The sequence below is a fragment of the Camelus ferus genome, chromosome 19, assembly GCF_009834535.1.
Source record: "Camelus ferus isolate YT-003-E chromosome 19, BCGSAC_Cfer_1.0, whole genome shotgun sequence".
Classification (NCBI taxonomy): domain Eukaryota; kingdom Metazoa; phylum Chordata; class Mammalia; order Artiodactyla; family Camelidae; genus Camelus; species Camelus ferus.
Window position 1 is genome coordinate 39242406 of NC_045714.1, and position 19813 is coordinate 39262218.

The 19813-nt window shown below is 47.4% G+C and overlaps 2 protein-coding genes across 9 annotated transcripts in view; one reads left to right on the forward strand and one right to left on the reverse strand.

Annotated features, from left to right (window-relative positions):
* Positions 1 to 1053: 1053 nt before the first annotated feature.
* Positions 1054 to 15558, forward strand: TLDC2 (TBC/LysM-associated domain containing 2). Of its 7 annotated transcripts, none has more exons than XM_032462274.1 (7): positions 1054 to 1239; positions 2816 to 2907; positions 4167 to 4334; positions 4990 to 5154; positions 5351 to 5467; positions 8833 to 8906; positions 15292 to 15558. In XM_032462274.1, exons 2-7 carry the CDS (start codon positions 2875 to 2877, stop codon positions 15362 to 15364), a joined length of 630 nt encoding a protein of 209 aa, XP_032318165.1. In that variant the 5' UTR covers positions 1054 to 1239; positions 2816 to 2874; the 3' UTR covers positions 15365 to 15558. The 7 variants fall into 7 exon arrangements, with proteins under 7 accessions (XP_032318165.1, XP_032318166.1, XP_032318161.1 ...); XM_032462275.1 differs by having other exon boundaries at positions 5351 to 5446; XM_032462270.1 differs by lacking the exon at positions 15292 to 15558 and adding an exon at positions 9930 to 10605.
* Positions 11059 to 19813, reverse strand: part of SAMHD1 (SAM and HD domain containing deoxynucleoside triphosphate triphosphohydrolase 1) — a 44190-nt gene continuing 35435 nt past the window's right edge. For both annotated transcript variants that reach the window (XM_032462267.1, XM_032462268.1), the window contains exons 14-16: positions 16024 to 16128; positions 15328 to 15465; positions 11059 to 13241 (exon numbers count right to left, since the gene is read on the reverse strand). In XM_032462267.1, coding sequence (XP_032318158.1) covers positions 13107 to 13241; positions 15328 to 15465; positions 16024 to 16128 — 378 coding nt within the window. In that variant the 3' untranslated portion in view covers positions 11059 to 13106. The remainder of the gene's footprint in view (positions 13242 to 15327; positions 15466 to 16023; positions 16129 to 19813) is intronic.

Consider the following 19813-nt stretch of genomic DNA (forward strand, 5'->3'; position numbering starts at 1 on the left):
CACAAGGACAAGGAATGGACAGCAGGGCGAATCTCACTGGTTCCTCAAAGTGCCCTAAGGTTCAGGAAATGAGCATGGAGAAAATAGACTTGGGAGAGGGGCCCTAAAAGCAGCAAGGACCAGATGTGTGACCCCCTGAGCTGTGTATAGTTCAAACACATATTGCAATAGCCATGTTTGAGGTGGCAACAGGGCTCCACACTTGCCTGTTTGCCCCATAATACAAGTCCTTGTGGTGTCCCACCATTCCTGGAGGGGGCCTTGCCCCAGGAGACCTGGCCGTGGGGAGAGGATCTGGGGACCCAAGTCTTTTCCACCATGGCCAGCAGAAGTGGGGTCTCTTTCAGCTGTGTGAAGACAGAGTGAGCCCTCAAGGGAGTGGCTCCACCAGAGGCAGGGTGACATTTGGTGGGCAGATTTTTTCCAAGTGCTCCTTCCCTGAGTGGAGGCCGCTTGCTCTGGGACTGCTGAAGCCCCTTCCAACCTTGAGGTTCTGTATTTCAAACTCACAGCATTCACTGAAGTCCCACGATGAGCAGGGACAGAGAAATAACCCCACTGAGAGCCTGACACTGGGCTTCCTGGGCATGCTGTCACCCAGTGAGGGAAGAATCCCCAGCCCATCCGAGAGAGGGGAAGCCGGCAGGGACAGAGCAGGGCCTCCTCTCCTCCCCCACCAGCTGGGGCCTCCGCTGCAGCACCGGGAGATTAATGGGGAGCTGCACAGCATGACCCTTTCCTGTAACATTTGTGCCCCTAAGGGACGGGCGTTCCGTGGTGGGCTTCAGGCACCAGGTGGCACCTGGTAGCTGTGGGGAGAGGCTCCAGGTTTGAGCCAAGGAGTTCGGTAAACCCCACCTCTTTAGGCTGGCAGGGGCAGAGCTGGGGGCCAGAGGTGACAAGGCTTGTTTATGGGATTTGAGTTTCTGCTGAAGGATAATCACTGTCAGGCCTTCCCAGCTGGAACCAGAGCAGGCGCAGGGCCAGGACCTGCCACCCCCTGGGCGGGTATAAGAGCCAGGACGGAGGGCTGGGGCCCAGCTGGGGCAGAAGTACTAGCTGCCTGCTGGGAGACCAGGGTGCAGAGCTAAATCTGCTTTGTTCAGACCACCAGGTGGACAGGGTCAGTTCTGGAAGTGGCCCCTTCTCTGTGGGATCCAGGAGATGCACTAAGGGAGCCATCGGGCTGCATAGGCTGGAGAGGCTAGAGGAGGTCACCAGAAGCTGAGACCTGGCAAGGTGAGTACATTCTGTACGGTTCCTGCCTTTCCCTTCCCCAGTGAGCTACTCAGCCTGTGAGTGACTGAGTGACTGTCTGTCCCACAGGTGTAGAGACTGAGTGGCCGTTTGTCAGGGACTTGAGCCCTGAATGTCTCAGAGGGGCAGTGTGAGAGGATAGCAATCAGCATTGTCATTTATCCAGCTCTCACCAAACACCAGGCACTGTGGGTTATCTCACTGAACTAAGAACAGAAGGATGGGGGCCTGGCTCAGCACCCTAGTTCCTCAGGCATTATATTCCTTAACTCTTATAATAGCCCAATCAGATAGATAGGTATTAGTATTTCTACAGAAAAGGAGACTGAAGCACAGAGATGTTAAGTAACTTGCCCAAGGTCACACAGCAAGTAAAAGGCAAAACTAGGATTTCAACTCCCTGACTCCAGAGCCTGTGCTCTGAACTACCATGTTACACTCTCATGTGGTTGAGGTCAGTCCCTTCTGTTTTCTGAGTGGTAGTCTCCTTATTTGTAATTTAAGGGTGTGAGACATGATGATCAGAAAGATATTATCCTGAAATTCCCTAAAGGTACCTGAACATGAGTCAGCTGGGAAGTCTTGTTGAAAACATTTATCAAGAATGTGTGAATGAAAAAAGAAAAAAAGAACGTGTGAATGCCCTTTGAGCCATTATTCAATTTTTGAAATTCATCATAAAAGATATCAGATTTATGAACAAGGAAGCTCATTACAATGTTATTTATAATCACAGAAAATTAGAAGCAAACAAAATGTCAAACATTTTGAGAAATAAATGATGTATATCCTACGATGAAATCATATGCAGCCATTAAAAATCATGGGTTCAAAAGGTACTGAATGTAGTTGGAAATTTTTCATTTGTTAAGTGGAAAAAGCACTATACGTGGTATGATCTATTTACAAATGTGTGTATACACATATATGTGAAATAAATATAAAAGGCGGGAAAACTCTTTAGGGGTTGAGAGTTTATCTTTGAGAGATGGAATTATGACTATCTTTATATTTTTCTTTATTCCTTTCTAGATTCCTCAAATTTTCTATAGTAAACATGTATTGCTTTTTAATTAGAAGAATGAAGTTTGTTTTTATTTTATTTTTTTTAAAGGTCTACCCTTTGGTGTAGCTTGGCCCCTTTCAAGTTGATGTTATAGCAGCTTTGAGAGGAAACTGAATTGCAGGCCATCAGTACTGTGATGGCCTCTGATCCAGCCCAACATGTTACATGTGGGGAAACTGAGGCCCAAGGACTTATGCAAGGTCATACAGGGAGTTAGAGGCCCCAGACCCCTGGTCTGGGGGTTCAGACAGCTGCCTAAAGGCCACAGTGCATAGGCCAGGCTGCCAGAAGGGCAAGGAGGTGGGAGGAATCACAACTAGAATTTACGGCTAACATGTGTTACAACTGCGGCTTTGAATGCCGAGTATAGCTGACCTCAGACGCACCCAATGACAAGCTGGCATGGGAGTGACAGGTGAGAGGGAGCAAAGGGCAGCGGGATGGGCATGGAGCCAGCCGGGTGTGCCCCAGGCCTCTCCCTCTCATCTCTAGGCCTCACCCACCGGTGCTTCCTCCCCTGGCAGGGCTGAGGCCCGGGCTCCGACAAGAGGATGAAAGGTCTCCGCTGGCGTTACACTCGGCTGGTAAGGGGCCCAGCTTGGGCTGGGGGGCGGTCAGGAAAGGCAGAGGGAGGTGACATCTCTGGCAGGGTGGGGCCTGGGCCAGGGTCGGATTCAGGTGGGTCCCCCTTCTAAGCCCCTCCCCAGCTGGCCCAGGGTTCAAAGCAAGGACACAGGAACCTGCCACCTTAGTGCTCAGCTCCATGGTCCTGAGATCCTCAGGGAGCAGACTGCTGTCTCCATCCCTTCCTCCCTGGAGTGGGTGTCAGATGGGGCTCTGTCCAGAAGCCCGTACAGCTAGGACCCCCTCCTTAGGCCTGAACCTGGGAAACAGGAGAGCAGTGTCCTGTCCACCCCTTCAATCTCAAGGAAGTCTCTCCTTCTCATGAAAAGCCCTGAGGTCATCATGTGCAGGCGTGTGTGTGCTCACACACACATACCCACACACACTCAAGCACACACTCTGGTACAGAGTGGAAGCTCAGTGGAGAGAATGAATGAATGAATGAATGAATACATCACCATCCCTGCCCAACATCCGTGCCCACTGACACATATTTACATGATCCCAACTCACACTCACAAACACATTGATAGGTAATACACAAAGCTGCATTCAACACCCGCTCACACTCATTTGCCTCCACAACTCTGTCTTCAGCAACACACAGATTCACACAGACGAATGCGTACTTTACACAAACCTGCCCGTTGTCTCACCTGTGACCACGCATCGTTTCACCGGCTGACAGGGAAGCCTCTGGGCCTTGTTTTCTTCCTCTGTGAAATGAGGATAATGAGCACATTCTTCTCAGGATTCTTGGGAAAATTCAGAGAGCTCACGCACAGCAAGCATTTCACACAGGTCTGTATGATGTATGCTGTATATTATTCATTATTATCACTATTATCGTTATTTCATGTGCAAATGCACACAGTTGCGGCTCCCAGGGCTGGGCTGCCACCTGCCCTTCTCTCCTGCCCCCTAGTTTAGCACTCAATCCCTGACCCCCACTCTGGATCTAGAGCAGACAGGCAGACAAACCGCGGGGCCCTCAGCCACATCCGATGGGCGTGGCTGGCAGGAGCCCTAGAGGGAGCCAGCTGGAGGCAGGGGCAGGGGCTGGTCTGTCGTGGCCGCTTCCCAGGCTCCCTGGGCTGGGCTGGCAGTTGCAGGGGCCTGGGCAGGGGTGGTGAGGCCGCCGAGGCTCTCAGGCTGTGGAGATGTGGAAACTGGCGTCTCCTTGTCCCTGGACTCACCAGGCCTCTTTGTGTCTTCACAGCCCAGCCAGGTGGAGGATGCTCTGTCCGGGGAGGAGGGTAAGGAAGAGAAAGGGGAAGAGGAGAAGGAGGAGGAGGCAGCCCCAGCCCCAGCTCCTGTTCCTGAAGATCCCGCGGAGCCCCAGCTGGCAGAAGCCAGTCAGGTCCTGGGAGCCTCGGAGATTAGGCAGGTTCGGGCACAGATCATGGCACAAGGACTTCAGCCCTGAGCCTAAGGGTCCCACCCTCCTGCCCTACCCTGGCCAGGTCCAAGGACACCTGGGCCATTCCTGCTCTGTCTTAAGCTCACTGTGTCACCTTGGGTGAATCATTTCTCCCCTCTGGGCTTTCTTTCCTTGTAAAATGATCCAGTGATACTAGCACAACCATCTTCACTGGGCCAGGAGTTTAAGGATATAGTGAAATAATCTTATTCTTTAGTAGAACCAGTCCTTGGGAACTAATGCCAAAGCTGGGGTGGGGGTGGGAGGATGAGGTGTGGGGATCAGGAAGAGGAATTCAGCATCTCATCTGTTCTCTGGCTGCTAGAGGCCGAGGTGAACCCCCTGACCTGGGTTCAAATTCTGGCTCTGCCGCACACTCCCCAGTGGGCTTTAGACAAGTTGCTTCAACATCCCTGAGCCTCAGTTTCCTTATCTGTAAAATGGGAATAATAATCTCTCTCTGAGGGCTACTGCTAACAGGTGTGCAAGTCCCCTGTAAACAGTAAGCTACTCTGTAAAGCACCATGCCTGTGAGTGGCGGCTGTTTAACCTCAGTCCTTCTGGGACTCCAAGGATATGAAGCAAGGAGTGGGGAGGACCAGGAGCCCTCACTCACCTCCAGCCCTGTCCCCAGCTCAGCCTTCACCTCCCTCCGAGGCTCACTGGACGCTCCTGGAGCCTGGCCTTCTGCACGTCGAGGGATGGCTTCAGTCTGCGGAGCCTGTACAGGCAGATGGAGGGCCACAGTGGGCCGGCGCTGCTGGTGCTCAGGGACCAGGACGGGCAGGTGAGCCGTGCCAGGGAGGGTTAATGGAACGGTGAATGCTGATGGGCCTCTCAGAGCTCTCCATGCCCCAGCTCTGCCCCACGCTCCCCAGGCACGTCTTTAGGACGAGCCTACGTTACCACGTCTGGAGTGCAGGGTTGCCAGAGGACCTCCAACTCCCTTCCAGCTGCAAACTGAAAGCTCTTCTGCTTTCTAGATGTTTGGGGCCTTCTCCTCCTCGGCCATTCGACTCAGCAAAGGCTTCTATGGTACTGGCGAGACATTCCTCTTCTCCTTCTCTCCACAGCTGAAGGTGATGTTCTTAACCTTCCAGGTAGGGAGTGGGATCCATGGCAGGACAAAGAACCCAGGGTCTCAGTGGCCCCCAGTTCCAACCCCTGTGCTGGGTGCCTGGTGTCCTCCCATCCTTCTGCAGACAGAGTGCAGCCGGACAGTGGGAGGCAGAGCATCCCCCTTGGCCTCAGTCCCTGGCAACCAGTGACTGGCTTGAGAGGAGGTTTGTCAGTGCCAACTGTTGAATTCAAAGGCCATTTAGTTTGGTGTGTGCTTTTCTCTAGCAATATTCAGCATCGCAGATTCAGGCACAGGGAGGGTTCATCCACTACTAGGGTTTTGCCGAGCTGATTTAACAGAGAGGGAAAAGGAAGTTGAAGGGAGTAGAAATACAAAATAGAGGAAGCAGTAGTTCCAGGTGCCTTGGTTTGCTCTTAGAGACCTTCTCCCCAGTGCACAGAGCAAGACACCTACAGATATATCCAGCAACACAGTCATCTGGTCACATGACAAGGCAGTCACAAGGAGCTTGGACTGACTGCCTTGCTAAAGACAAAACACACCATATCTACTCCATCAGCCAGTCTGGTAATCTTATCAGAAAAGAGGAAAGGGGTCCATTGTTTACAGTAAACCCATGCTGGATACTGGTCATCACCACTGGCCTTGCAGGGTTCTAAAGGTCTACAATCTTCCCCAGGGCAGTAGTGCTGACAGCTCCTTGGCAGAATTCTGTGCTGGTTCCTCCTCATCTCTCCAACTTTTTACCTTCAGAGGGTCCTAGAGCTCAGTTTTTGGTTCTCATCTCTTCTCTGACTGCCCACTTTTCCTTTGATGTCTCATCCATCCTTACAGCTTTCCACGCCATCCACGTGCTGATGGCCTCTTCCTCTGGAGTCTGGACTCACACACACCCCATCACTACCCAGCGTCTCCATCTGGATCTCAGACATGGCATTGGGAGCCTCACATGTTCAAAGCTGCACTCCTGATTCCCCCCCCGAAAATCAGTTCCTCCTGCCACCTTCCCTGACAAAGCTAATGAAACTTCTGTCTTTCTGGCCCTCAAGACCAAACATTTTGGAAAATTTCTTAGCTCTTCTTTCTTTCACACCCTACATCTGAGATGTCGAGGAATCCTGATGGCTCCTCCTTTTTCTGTCTCTATCCAGAATCCACCACTTCCCACCTTTGCTGTCACCCTAGTTCAAGCCACCATCATTACTTGCCTGTGTTCTGCTACAGCCTCCTAACACTTCTACCTTCAGTCATCACAGTATCTGAAGTGATCCTTTTAAAAGGTAAGTCAGACCACATCACTCATTGGCTTCAAGCTGCCAGTGGCTTTTTTCTCCCTCAGAGAAAAATCAAAGCCTTTACAATAACCTACAAGTCCCTATGCCTTCTGGCCTCTTTCTGATGTCATTTCTTGCTACTTTCCCTTTCCCTCACTCTGCTGTAGCCACACTGACCTCTGAACTGGCCCTTAAACATGCAGGCCTATTCCTACCTCAGGGCCTTTGCACACACTGTTCTGTCTTGTGTGCTCTTCATGGGACTTCCATGTGGATCAGTTCTCATTTCCTTCAGGACTCAGACGTCACTCTCTCAGCAGGGCCCTCCCTTTAAATTTACAACACTCCAGCCCCCGGAAACCCTTATCACCTTTCTCTGTATTTTTCTCCTTTGCAGTTGTCACCACCTAACATACTATTTGTTTTACTTACCTGCCTCCTGCTACTAGAATGGGAGTCCCATGAGGCAGGAATTTTTGTCTGTTATGTTCACTGTTCTAAACAGGCACCTAAAACGTGTCTGGTACTAAATGCTAAAAAATAAAAAAATAAGAAAAAATTCTTGAATGGAAGGAATAATTTTTTCAGGGGATCACTATAGTCTTCCCATGCTGTTGTTATGGAATCTCATCTTTTCAAAAAATTAATAAAAAGTTTTTGCCTATCTTTGGTCTTCTGGCACCTCTTGTATTCTTCATGAATTCCCAGCAGTTCCTTGACCACTATTCCAAGAAGCACCATGACCATGGTCTTACTTTTCTTCTGTAACAATATTTATCTTCCTTTTTTCCAGTTTGAAGGTCATGTTCCTTGAGGAAACTAGAGGAGTTGAATGTTTCTGTCTTCTCCTGGCCACTTGTTAATATTATCTCATCTCTTCTGAGCCAGGGCTTATCTTTCTTTTATTCTTCCATCTTCTTGCTAAAAACATTTTGGTTGCTCAGAGCATTTTTTTGCAACTGATTTACAGGTAATAATATGCCATACTTGTGCGGCCCTTTAAAAATCTTTTTATTAGCTAAATTGACTCTAGAATAACTTGTTCATTCAACAAACATCTATACCGTGTCTTGGGAATACTGCCAGAATAAAGATGCTTACAAGTTAGCAGGGTGGGCAATGGCACGTTGGCACATGAACGGGGCCTGGGAGGAAGGGCTACTTTAGAGAGCATGGTCCAGGAAATTTCTCTGGGTTGACATTTGGGCTGAAAGATGGGAAGTGGGCCATCTGAAGATTGAGGGGGAAAGCATTCCGGGCAGAGGGATGAGCACACATGAGGGTCCTAAAGAAACAATAGCTTCGAGTGTCCTCTGGTCAAGGGTCAGTGTAGCTGAAGTGCAGTCAGTAAAGGGGAGAAAAGGCAGGAGAGAAAATCAGGGGCAGAGCAGGCTGGGCTTTCGGCTGTTATCAGGAGCCAGATTTTAGTCCTATTGCCAGGGGAAGCCATTGGAGGGCTTTAGCAGAGTAGGACTAATATCTGATTAGATTCTGAATAGATCACTCAGACTGCAGTGCAGAGATGGGCTGTGGGCAGAAGACAGTGGAAGCAGAGACCCATTAGGAGGCTGTGATCCAGGGAGGAGAGACTGGTTGGGATGGATGGGACAGATACGGTGGAGGCGGGGGGGGGGTGCTCTTTGGGGTGAGTCCCACAAGACTTGCTGAGGAACTGGGTGTGAGGCAGCCCTGGAGGGTGAGCAGGCTTGGTGTTACTCCAGTGAGATGAGGAAACAGTTAATAGTAGAATCAGGGCCCAACTCCTGACCTGAACTTTTCCCCTCCCCTCTCCAGCTTTGGAAGCAGGAAACCTCAGAGGGTTCTGGTCTATTCCTAGAACAGAGGGGCTTTGGGGCTGTGGGAATTCAGACTGGAGGGCAAGAGGAGGTGAACTCCAGGGAGACTAGAAAGACATTGCAAGAAGCAGGAGCCCAGAGTACTTCCTACAGCTTATTTGAGGCCTGGATGTTCTGTTCCCTCCACAACACTGCCACCCAGTGGTGTAAAGTCTAACAGCAAGGGCAGGACTCAGTAACCGGAGGCTCTCTTGTCTTCACAGGTCTTTGTTTTTGAATTAAAAAAAATTTTTTTTTTCTTTTTCTCATCACAGGTCTTTAAGTGGACAGGAAGGAACTCCTTCTTTGTGAAAGGAGACTTGGATTCACTGATGATGGGCTGTGGCAGGTGCGTGTCTCAGTCCTCAAGTTTGGAATCTCGGAGTGCTCTGTGCTCTGGTCCCTCTTCCTATCTGGAAAGCCTGGGCTAGGCTGCCCCAGACAAACTGGGGAGGCTGCTGGTAAACCCTGAAGATTATCCCTTCAACACCCCACTGGGGTGCTGCCCAGTCCCCCAGCCAACCCCCTCAACTTCACTCTAAGTCAAAATCAGGAGAGGATGGTGTGAGCTCTCCCCCAGTGTTCAGTTGGTGACAGCTTAGTCTGAATTTTTGTAGCTTTGGGAATAGCATTTCCCATGGTTGGACGAGTCTAGAGTTAAGGGATAAGCAAACCTCAAATTTACCTGTCAGCCCCGTAATCCTAGGGAACATCTCAGTGGAGGCAGGGAGGCATCTGTCCAGGCACTCAGTGTGTGTGTGTTGGGGTCGGGAGGTGGAGTGGGTTAGGAAGACAAGGTTAGTTTCACCCCTGGTGTGACCTGCACATTCAGGCAGAATAAATCTTATCCTGAGGGCAGAGATGAAAGCATTGTTTGACTAGTACCAAGCAAATTCTCTGCTCTCCCAACTGCCTGAAAAGCCTCCACTGAGAGGCAGCCTGGCACAGAACGCAGCAGCCATTGCTGATCTGCGGTAACCCAGGTCCCAGCTCGTCTAGGTCTGCTGTCAAACATGGGGATTAGAGTGGATGCTCTCCGACGTGTTTTGTGCTCAGAGTCCATGCTAGTGAGAGTCACTCCTTTGGTTAAGCGTCGTCATCTTAAAACGTCCCAAATGTTCTAAAGCTGGCTTGTGGGGATGGTTGTACCACTCCATCTACCAAAATCGTTGAACTGTAAAAAGAAAAATGCTCCAAACCCTGTGGGGAACAACATGTGAGTCTGTAACAGTTCAGGATAAATTGATTTAAGGGGAGATCAAACCAAGAAAAAATGGGGCTGTGGTCATGGTGTGGCCAAGGGCTGCTGGTTCAGATCTCAAAGGTCTCAACACCCAGCAGTGAGCCATGCCGACTTCCCTCTTCTCTTTAGTGGCCACTTTGGGCTGTGGTTGGATGGAGACTTGTATCACGGGGTCAGCCACCCCTGTGCGACCTTCAACAATGAGGTGCTGGCCCGGCAGGAGCAGTTCTGCATCAAGGAGCTGGAGGCCTGGGTTCTGAGCTGATGTCCTCGGGGAGGGCAGCTTCCTGAGGCTTGGACCTGCCCATGGATGCCACCTCCCTCTCACAGGGCAGCTTATTCTGTCCCAAACGCAGATGGTGAAGTGTCCTAGTGCTGACTGTGGTCGTGAGCCAGCCTCTCATTGCCTGAGGACCAAGATAGGCATGGAGACAGGCAATGTTCTCCTGGAGAGGGGACTTTGAAGGAGTCCAAGAAAAGACACGTGCACCTTACCCGAGCAGCACAAAGTGCCTCCTGAAAACGATCTTTTTAGAAACTATACAACTAATACATGTTTATTATAGAAAAACAGAAGATATAAAAAATAGAAATTGCCTAAAATTCAACCACTCCTCGAAACACTAACATCTTCATACACACTCTTCCGGACAATCTTCCAAGGAGATGCATGTCTACATCTTACGAGATTCTACTCTATGTGTTTTGGAAATTATTTTAACTTTAAATACTGTCAAACCTCGGACATCTGGACTCAACCACTGAAATAAATAAAGACTCCAGTGGCATCCTTCTTTTCCTAGAACACTGAGGGCTTTCTGCCTGCCACCATTGTGCTGGGTGCCTACAAATCTCTTATTTAATTCCACGAGGAAACTATGAAAGCAGCAAATGAACAATATTCATATTTGGATGAAGCTGAAATTCTGTAGATGGGAACCTCATGTAGGTTAAAAAGGAGGAAGGATACGTTCTCAGAACTCAGAGCTCAGAACTCCCCCCCCCCCAATCCATATCCCTTCCCATGTTAGTGCCTGTCTCCTGCCAGAAGAATATTCTTTATTAGGTCATTACTTGCCATTATTGAATGAGGAAAACCAAGTAATGGAGGTCCTGTTAATACCATCCCCTCACGTGCAGGCCCAACACAAGGTATAAAGAAATATCTGGCACATTCCTGGACAAAACACAGTTCCTTTGCACAAAGGGGTCAAAACTGAGCACCCAAGTGTGAGAGAAAGCCATCAGGAAGACACGGTTTCAGGATGGAGATACATTCATGAAGCTTTATTGCAGTTGTTTCCCTCACCCAGATGAAGTGACCAGTCTCTCTGACCTGCAATTCAATTTACATTCTCAGGGTGACAATGCTCAGTAACTCTAGAGGCCAAGCTGTTATAAGTCTCCATTTTTCATACAAATAGTGAAGACTTCCTCAAGAAAAACTTAACCTTGTAAATGGCACATGGTTCCCATAATTAAAACAGTTGCAAAGAGCATAAAGTGCAGCTGCCTTATATGTAACAAAAAATGCAAACAAAATAGATTCAAGTTGTTTCTCAGATAGCATAATGATACAATTGAGACCAAAACATTCCACAGTAAAATACAATGATTTAAAAGTAGGAGTTACAAAAATAAAACAATCTTAGCGGAGAAACATTACATTCTTGACCTTCGGTCTGAGACGGATAATTCTCCCTATTGAAAGTTTAAGGGGCACCTTGACCAAAACAGATATGACCACTACCATGGACCACTCTCCTTGTGCTTCTGTGAGACCACATGTGACCACACACCCACCACACAGCATTGTGGTGGGAGAGGAGAAGGGTTTTAACTATTCCATGAATTAGGGGTCAACTCTTGATTATCTACTGAGGGATAAGGGAGGGGTGATAGGGCAGGACGGCAGACATTCCAAACACATGTTACCCTAGTGTCAACAGAACTTGGTTGCACAGTGGAAGGTGGCAGCACTCCTGAGACTCTGTGGATAATCAGCTGGCCTGTGGTCTGAGTTCCTCCCTCCCTCCCTCTTGTTTCTGCCCAGAGCCAGGGCCAGCCCCCTGACTCCCAGCCTGCCAGGGAAGCTTTTGTAAGGGAGTGTAGAAGCATAACATGTTAGGGGCTCATGACTACACTCCCCACTGCCTTGCATCTGGCAGCCATCAGCTTTGGGTCTAACTCCAGACTTTGTTCTTGGTGAATTTCTGTAGCCCTGGGGACGGATGGGTTGGGACGGTGCCCTCAGCTCGGAAGTACTGCTCAACTACAGCAGTACTGACTCTGCTGCTGGAGGTAGAGATACAAAGGGGAATCTGGAATTCACCAGGCAATCGCTTCATCTCAGCACAGGCAGCTCAGTGCTTGCTCTGAAACCCACAGCATGCACTGAACTGGCAAAAACCAAGTCCCAGCTCTGAGGAGCCCTGAGGATGGTTCTTGTGGTGACCTCTGATCAGCACCCAAGTGAGATGCAGAAGGCAGGTGGGAGGGGACCTGCCTTCTCCAGGCAGAGCCATGGTAAAACTGTCATGGCTTGGGCAGTAAGTACTCAGGAGAGAAAGAAACCAGCACAGGCTGGAGCCACAACCGACCCAGAGGGCAGCCTGGTTTGGGGGCTCCCTCTGCACTGGGGCTAAGGGTCTCCTATCAGGTAGTTTTATGTCCCACTTCAGAGGAGGCCAGAGCCCTCAGATCTTCTCAACAGATCAATCAGGCCTTTCACTGAAAGGCTGGAGCCCACTCCTGGCCCTCATCTGCTGTTCACCCCAACCTGGCAGCTTACAGGGGGCCAAGCGGGTGAGGGAAGGTGCCTTTCACCAATGCTCTGATCGCTCGGGGAGAGCTGCCCTCAAACTCTGGGTGCTGGGCACCTCCTCAAGGGGCTAGGATTTTACATTTTGTTTTTAGCCACAGCTGTTCATGACAATCCCAAATGCGAATTCCAGTGTGCACCTTTGTCATAATATATCCAATTTTTTAAAAAAAACAATCGTATGTCATAAGAGTTCAGAATACATAAAAGAGCTGTTATTCTAAGAAAATAGGCTGATAAAGAGGAAAGGCTTTGATTAATATTAAAAAATAGGCAAGGCAGTGCCTTCCATAGCTCATGTAACAAGATTTGCCTAATACCTGTTACTGTGAATAAAAATGACTTCGCCTGTGCGTACATTCATAATGTGAAATAAAAAGCACGAATTGTCACTAAATTCGTAGAGCTCCGTGATTTGAACTCCCTAAATTAATTGCGTTGGGGAACAGGGGTGAGGCTTTTTGTAAACACCTGATGGCAGACATTCACATCGAGTTGTCCGCAAAAAGCTGGTCTCCGGATTTGCATACGACTTGGATGCGAGCTGGACTCTGGGCTGAGTCTGTGCAATTCCACTCCATTTTTAGAGGTGTTATGAGTGGGGCTACAACATCACCATCCTGTCAAAGAGAGAAAAGCTAGGAGCAGAGAAGAGCCAGTTTTCATGACTTTGAGCGAACATCTCAGGCACATGTATCCTTGCCCTGCAGACAGATGGCTTCTAGACAGACTGACTCCTGGGAAACTCCAGATTATATACATGCTCCGTGCATGGGCCAAATGAGGACCACCACACTCCTAAGAAGGAAAGGGCCTTCAGAGCAAAAACCACCAGACCTGTTCTTTTCAAAGATGGTCAGAAACGGCACACTGCCTGGTTCTATGACCCTCTCCCTTTGCACACCTTCATGGAACACGCTCTGTCCTGCATTGCCAGGAGGAAGAGGGGCTGCACTGGACCCTTGCTCCTCTCTTTCCTAGCCCCACTCCCATAAAAGATGGCCCAGGTCTACAAGATGGTAAAACGAGGAAAGGACTGAGTGTAACTGCAGAACTTGAACTTTGCTCTGTAATCAAAGCCGTAACTTTGGCCTCATCCACACAGACTCCGCCTAAAACAACGGATGGCCTCAAAGTGAAGTGACACTACGACTTAAAAGCAAAGAGTGTAAGAGGCGAGCCCACTAACATCTGACTCTATTCTGAACTGTTCTTGAACTTGTGGGTAGATTGTCTTAATTTATATAAGGGCACAGGATCTGTGTTTACTGCACAAGGAAGAGAATGCTGGTGACAGATTATTGTGCCCCGCATTTGCCTGTTTGCTCTCAGATCCACTCCGCCCTCCTTTGCTCTGCTCTGTGTAACAGGAGCTGCTCTGCTGAATTACGCTTCCCGGCTCCTATGCCTAGTGGCTTCCAGGTGGGTTTGGCCAACGGGAGGCATGGGTGAGAAAGTGGAAGAGATGTGAGAAGCCAGGGTGTTTCTCCTCTCGCCCCTCTGGTCAGGTAGCAGTGGCTGTGGCTCTGCTGTGGTTCTAGCTTGCAGGTGGCCCAGGACCTGGCTGCCATTTCCTACCTGGAGGGGACAGCAGCTCCCTGCTGTTGTCCCCCTGTCCTCTGTTAGCTCGTTCAGCTCTGCTAAAGCTTTTGTATCTCGTGCCCCGTATTTCATTTCTTCTGTTGAACTACATTAGACCTGACTTGCTAGAGCTATTATTAAAAGCAGCCATTCAATTGCCATGTACTCGTATTTGGAAGATCCGTCCATCTCAAAGTCAGCATTATTTGTCTTCAGAGTCATCTCTGTTTTTACCACATCCTTATTTCTACCCATTCTAATTTCAACTCTAGTGAATTTTATAAATGCCAACTTGAAAATGTCATTCTTTTGCTTAAAATACTCCCATAGCTCCTGGTGCTCTTGGCTTATGGGACTGTGCACAATGCCCCAGATCCCTCGCCTAAATGCATCTCGTTCTCTCTCATTTTCTGACCTTCCCTCCAACACCCTTTACCCAGCTAACTCCTCACCCATCCTTCAGGTCTCAGCTTCCAAGTACTTCTTTAAATAAGCCAACCAAGCCTGGCTTAAATCATTCTCCTTATTGCTCCCCTAAGATTGTTCACGCCGCCCCTCACCCTAAAGCACTTACCACGTCCCTGTAACTGTTATTTACTCGTGTCTGTTATCCCCAACTAGAGCGAGACCCGTGGGAAACGCCTGTCTCAGGGTCAGTTCAGCCACATGGGTGAACTTAACAGCTTCTTGATTCTCTGCTTCCAGTGTCTCCACATTACTCCTTCACTGGGAGCTAGCGTACCTGAGACAGACAGGCCTCCTTACTCCCACAAGTCTCACTCTAGCCGGAGACAAAAACACAGATGTAGGTAATCACAGCAGCATGGTAAGTCTCGAATACGGTCGACGATTCCACTCTTACTGTACATCACTTCAAACTTTTATTTGTCCTAACAGACAATAATGACAAGCAGAGCACCCCCGTCATAGCTGCTGTGGGAAGAAATCACTGGTTGACACAGATTCAGACATTTTAAAAGGAAAGGTTAAGGTGGAAAAACGTTTCCCCCCCAAACCAAAACTAAATGACCATTATTTAGATCAGAACTTTTCAGAGGGAAGTAAGGATCTCTTTCTGTTTTTACTTAGAAATAAAAGCGTGTGCTGTGTATGCCAAACACCCACCTGCGGCTTGGTGAAGTTGTTGATTACGCACCAATGAACAAAGTGCTGCCGGGCAGCAAACAGACTCTCTGCATCTGTCTTCTTACAGTAAACTCGGATTAGCTGCTCTGCAAATCTCTCTGGCAAAAGCTGTGAAACCTTTTTAAAGAAGAAAAGATGTCGCTGTCACCCTGAGTTCACACACTTAAGACAGATCAGCCTGATGTTACATTAAAAGTACCACGCTGTTTTGCTGTTTTGCCATTTTATCCCAATGGTGATACTCCAAAGAATTCAATGTAGCTGTTTTATTGCAAAATGTCCCACAACTTCATGTCAATTAATAGAAGATACATTGTTTGTATGATAATTACATAAAGACCACAGACTCTCTCACACAGAAGATATACAAATAAGCACATTTAATTTATGTGATTTCAACCATACAACCCTCCCTTCCCACCAGCTTTATAACCTAGCCTCTAAACCAAAAAAACAGCGCTTTCATCTATGTTCAGCGAACAGGAAAAACTGGCTGTTAAGATGGTCTAGTCTACACAAAATCACGTATACTTTAAAGACATGCTTCTCTTTCTTTCTTTCTTTTTTTTTAACTGTAGCCATTGACTTTAGGACCTAACTTCATACAAGATGCAAATTTACTATAAAGATTTGCCAAATGCCACTACAATATATTTGTTTTACCTAAGTAGTTACCTGATCTTTAGTAATCTTGATTGCCTTGCTGGGGTCACTCTTACAATAGAAGCGAACATTATCAATAGGATTCTTGTCTTCCATTCCATAATCCATGTTGATAACCTTAATACAAACAATAAGTGATCACTTACATAATAGCAATGAGAACTGAACTCAGGGTGTGGGGGCATCACAAGAAATGAAGCAGAGCCCTCTGGAGGTTCAGAAGTAGGAGCCCTGGTAAGGTGGCTTATAGTGGAGTCAAAACAGCTCTGGTGCCTGAGCCATAGGGATTTGGTCTTTGAAATCTGGGTGGGGTGGGGGGACCATCTGTGCTTTCAACATAAGTAGGGTATAAAGTCAGCACCCACTATGTGATAGACACATGGCAGGCACTGCTGTGTAGAGATACTATTAGGACACTTGATACAATCCCAGCCCCACAGGCCACATGCCCTAGACTGAGGCTGGACAAACGATTATGAAAGCAATCATTGAACCACATTTGTTGTAAGAGCTACCAAGGAAAAGCAAATGGTGCTGTGAAACTCTGTAACCAGGGAACCTAGCAGTCTGTGGCTCCTTGGGGAATGACTGGAAATGTTTTCCTGGGAAAGTGAATTTACTAATAATGAGCAGAAATTAACTAGGCCTAAGTAGGAAAGAAAAGAATTCCAGGCAGAAGAAACAGCTCTGAGACAGAGAAGACTGAAACTGTCTGCTGGGTTTAGTAACACTGGAGTCTTTGGCGATCTTGATGAGAGTAGTTTTAATACAGGCAGACCTCAGAGAGATCACAGGTACTGTTTCAGATCACTGCAATAAAGCAAATATTGTAACAAAGCAAATTCCATGAATTTTTTGTCTCCCAGTGCATATGAAAATTATGTTTACACTATACTGTAGTCTTTTAAGTATGTAAGAACATAATGTTTTAAAAAACAATGTACATACCTTAATTAAAAAATACTTTATTGCTAGAAATTGCTAATCATCATTTGAGCCTTCAGCGAGTCATAATCTTTTTGCAATAGTGACGTCAAAGATCACTGATCACAGACCACCATAACAAATATAATAATAATGAGAAAGTTTTCAATCTTGCGAGAATTGCCAATATATGACACAGAAACATGAAGTGAGCAAATGCTGCTGAAAAAAGGCGCCAATAGACTTGCTCGATGAAGGGTTGGCACAAACCTTCAATTTGAAAAAATGCAATATATGCAAAGTGCAATAAAGTGATCCACAAAAAAACAAGGTATGCCTGTTTAGTGATGGCGACAGAAAAAAGATTCAGAAGTAAATGAGAAGTAAAAGAGAGAGGACAACTCATAAGTTTGGCTGTTAAGAAGTTACAAGAGGGAAGAAAATACAGAGGAACATGGTACCCAGGAAAGGTAAGGGGACACAACTTCTCAATGAGATTGACTCTGAAGAAGAGGAGAGGGATGGAGAGGAGCGTGGTGTTTCTTATTTTCTTATGACAGAAGTCTGTTTAACTGACGATGGGAAAGTCAGAGAAAGAGAGGAGAAAATGGATACTGTAAGGTTCCGCAGATGTGCTGAGACAAATGGCTTTCTGGCGGCACTGCCCAATGGCCACATATGGCTTTGTACATGTCAAGTCATTAACATTAAATACAAGAATAAAATTTGTTCTTCAAATTAAAGTTTGTTCTTCAAAAGTTGCCAACAGCCACATTTCAAGTGCTCAATAGACACATGTGGTTAGTCGCTACCAAAATGGAAGCACAGATACAGGACATTTCCTTCATCATAGAAAGCTCTATTGGACAGCCCTGGCCTAGAACACAAGTGGAAGGGTTACCCTTAGTCTTTGATAAAAAGAGACATTCTCCCACTGTGCCAAGGAGGGGAAGGCTAAGCACAGCTGCAGAGGGAGGCAGGTTTGCTTGTTTGGTTGTGTAGGCGGAGATGGTTCCCACCAAAAGATCTGTATTTTATCTCAGAAATAAGAGCCAAAATGGGATTAGTGAGAGTGAATACAGCTGGGGTTGGGGAGCAGGGCTGAAGATTTGGGAAGAGTGAAGATGGTTGGAAATAGTCACTGGGGAGACTGGAAGGGCTGCACTAAGCCTGCCAGAAGGTCCAGAAGGTTCAGCAAAGGTTGGTGACCACAGGTTGTCAATCAGCCTTTTGCAAGGGAAATGCAAAGAAAGGTGAGTGAGTTGAGAGTAACTGCAGAAAATGACTGAATTAATGGATCACAGGATCTGAGTGAGACTGGGAGAGAAATAAAGACAGAAGGTCATTGACAAGCTGCAAGAAAGTAAGGAGATAATCAAATGGAGGTCCAGGTGAGCTAGAAACAAGCAAATAAGAAGAGAGGAGTTCATGGATGAAGATGAGATGCTTAAATTAGTGATTTTTAGAGGGAGGATATTTTCAAATGTTGATAAGTTTCAGAGTGTAATCTGCTGAGCGTGCTGGCTGAGGTGGAATGGACAAGGTCACTGAGGATGAGCAGAGAGGAAGTGCTAAACCAAGCCCAAATCTTCACCCAAGAGGACAGTGGATGGCTTAAGGTGCCAGTCTCGAAGGAATAGGGGTCCCACATCAGGTCTTGAAGTGCTACTAGGGAACAAGAGGACTGATGAACAGGAAGGTCTGCTGACCCTGAGGAATGTGCTTTTCCTGACAGAGCTGCCGGGGAATCACGTTCTCGGGGGACAGCCGGGCCGCACAAAAGCAAAGAGATAGTCAGCGAAGAGGCTGAGGGTACAGGGGATTAGTTAATTACAGAGTGGAAATTCCAAAGGGATTCATGGACAGGTTTGGGAGAAGGGGAGAGACTGGAAATCAAATTAGGGGGTAAAAATAGAGCAATGCGGTAATGACAGTGCAGAGGACAGATGACAAGAAGGGCCTATCTTGTGAGTGGTGACAGAAGAAAATGGCTATTTTGGTGGCTTTGCTGCCAGTGGCCTGTGAGAGAAAGATGAACATCTGAGATTCAGCTGTGGTCCAGAAGTGAGGCCAGGGGTCTGCAGTACATGGCTGGTCCTCTCATTCTGTGTGGTGTACTGGCTTCGACGGCTGTGGTGCGTGTGCTGCAAGCCTGAACCTGTGATGGGGAACTGCTCAGTCCTCCCCAAGGTCGCAGAGCTGGTGCTGTCCCACATGGGAGGGACCTGATGTAGCCTTGACATTTTCACCCATCATGGTAAGGCATGAACACTAATCCAGTTTTCAGCACTTTTCAGAAGTACCACTACTCTTTCATATTTATTTCCTTGGGTTTAGAAGAGGAATAAAAGGCAATCCCTATTTTCCCCATAATGCATAATTGGTTATTTATTTATTTTTTAGGGGAGGTACTGGGGATTGAATCCAGGAACTTGTGCATGCTGGGCAGGCACGCTACCATTGAACTAACCCCTCCCCTAATTCCCAATAGTAAATTATGTTTTATAGCCCACTAAATAATCATAGTTTATGTAGTAACTTTTATATACATAAAGTCCTAAAAGGAGCCAGATATGGTTAAAGTTACCAAATAAAAATATTACACTGTCAAATTAAAACTAGCTGCTGATACATGATAAGACATTTAACTAGCAATTTTACTTGCTTTCTCAGAATATAGATGGGCTTTACCCATCTTAAAATGGAAAGTTTTTTCTGATTATGAAACCCTTGTACATTACTCACTGCAAAAAAAAAATCACCTGCAATTCCACCACTCAAGTGGAAAACAATGTTAACATTTTACTATTAATATACCAAGAATTTTTTCAGTGTGTTCACTGGGGCGGTGCTTTATCTTAAAAAAGTTCTTTGCTGA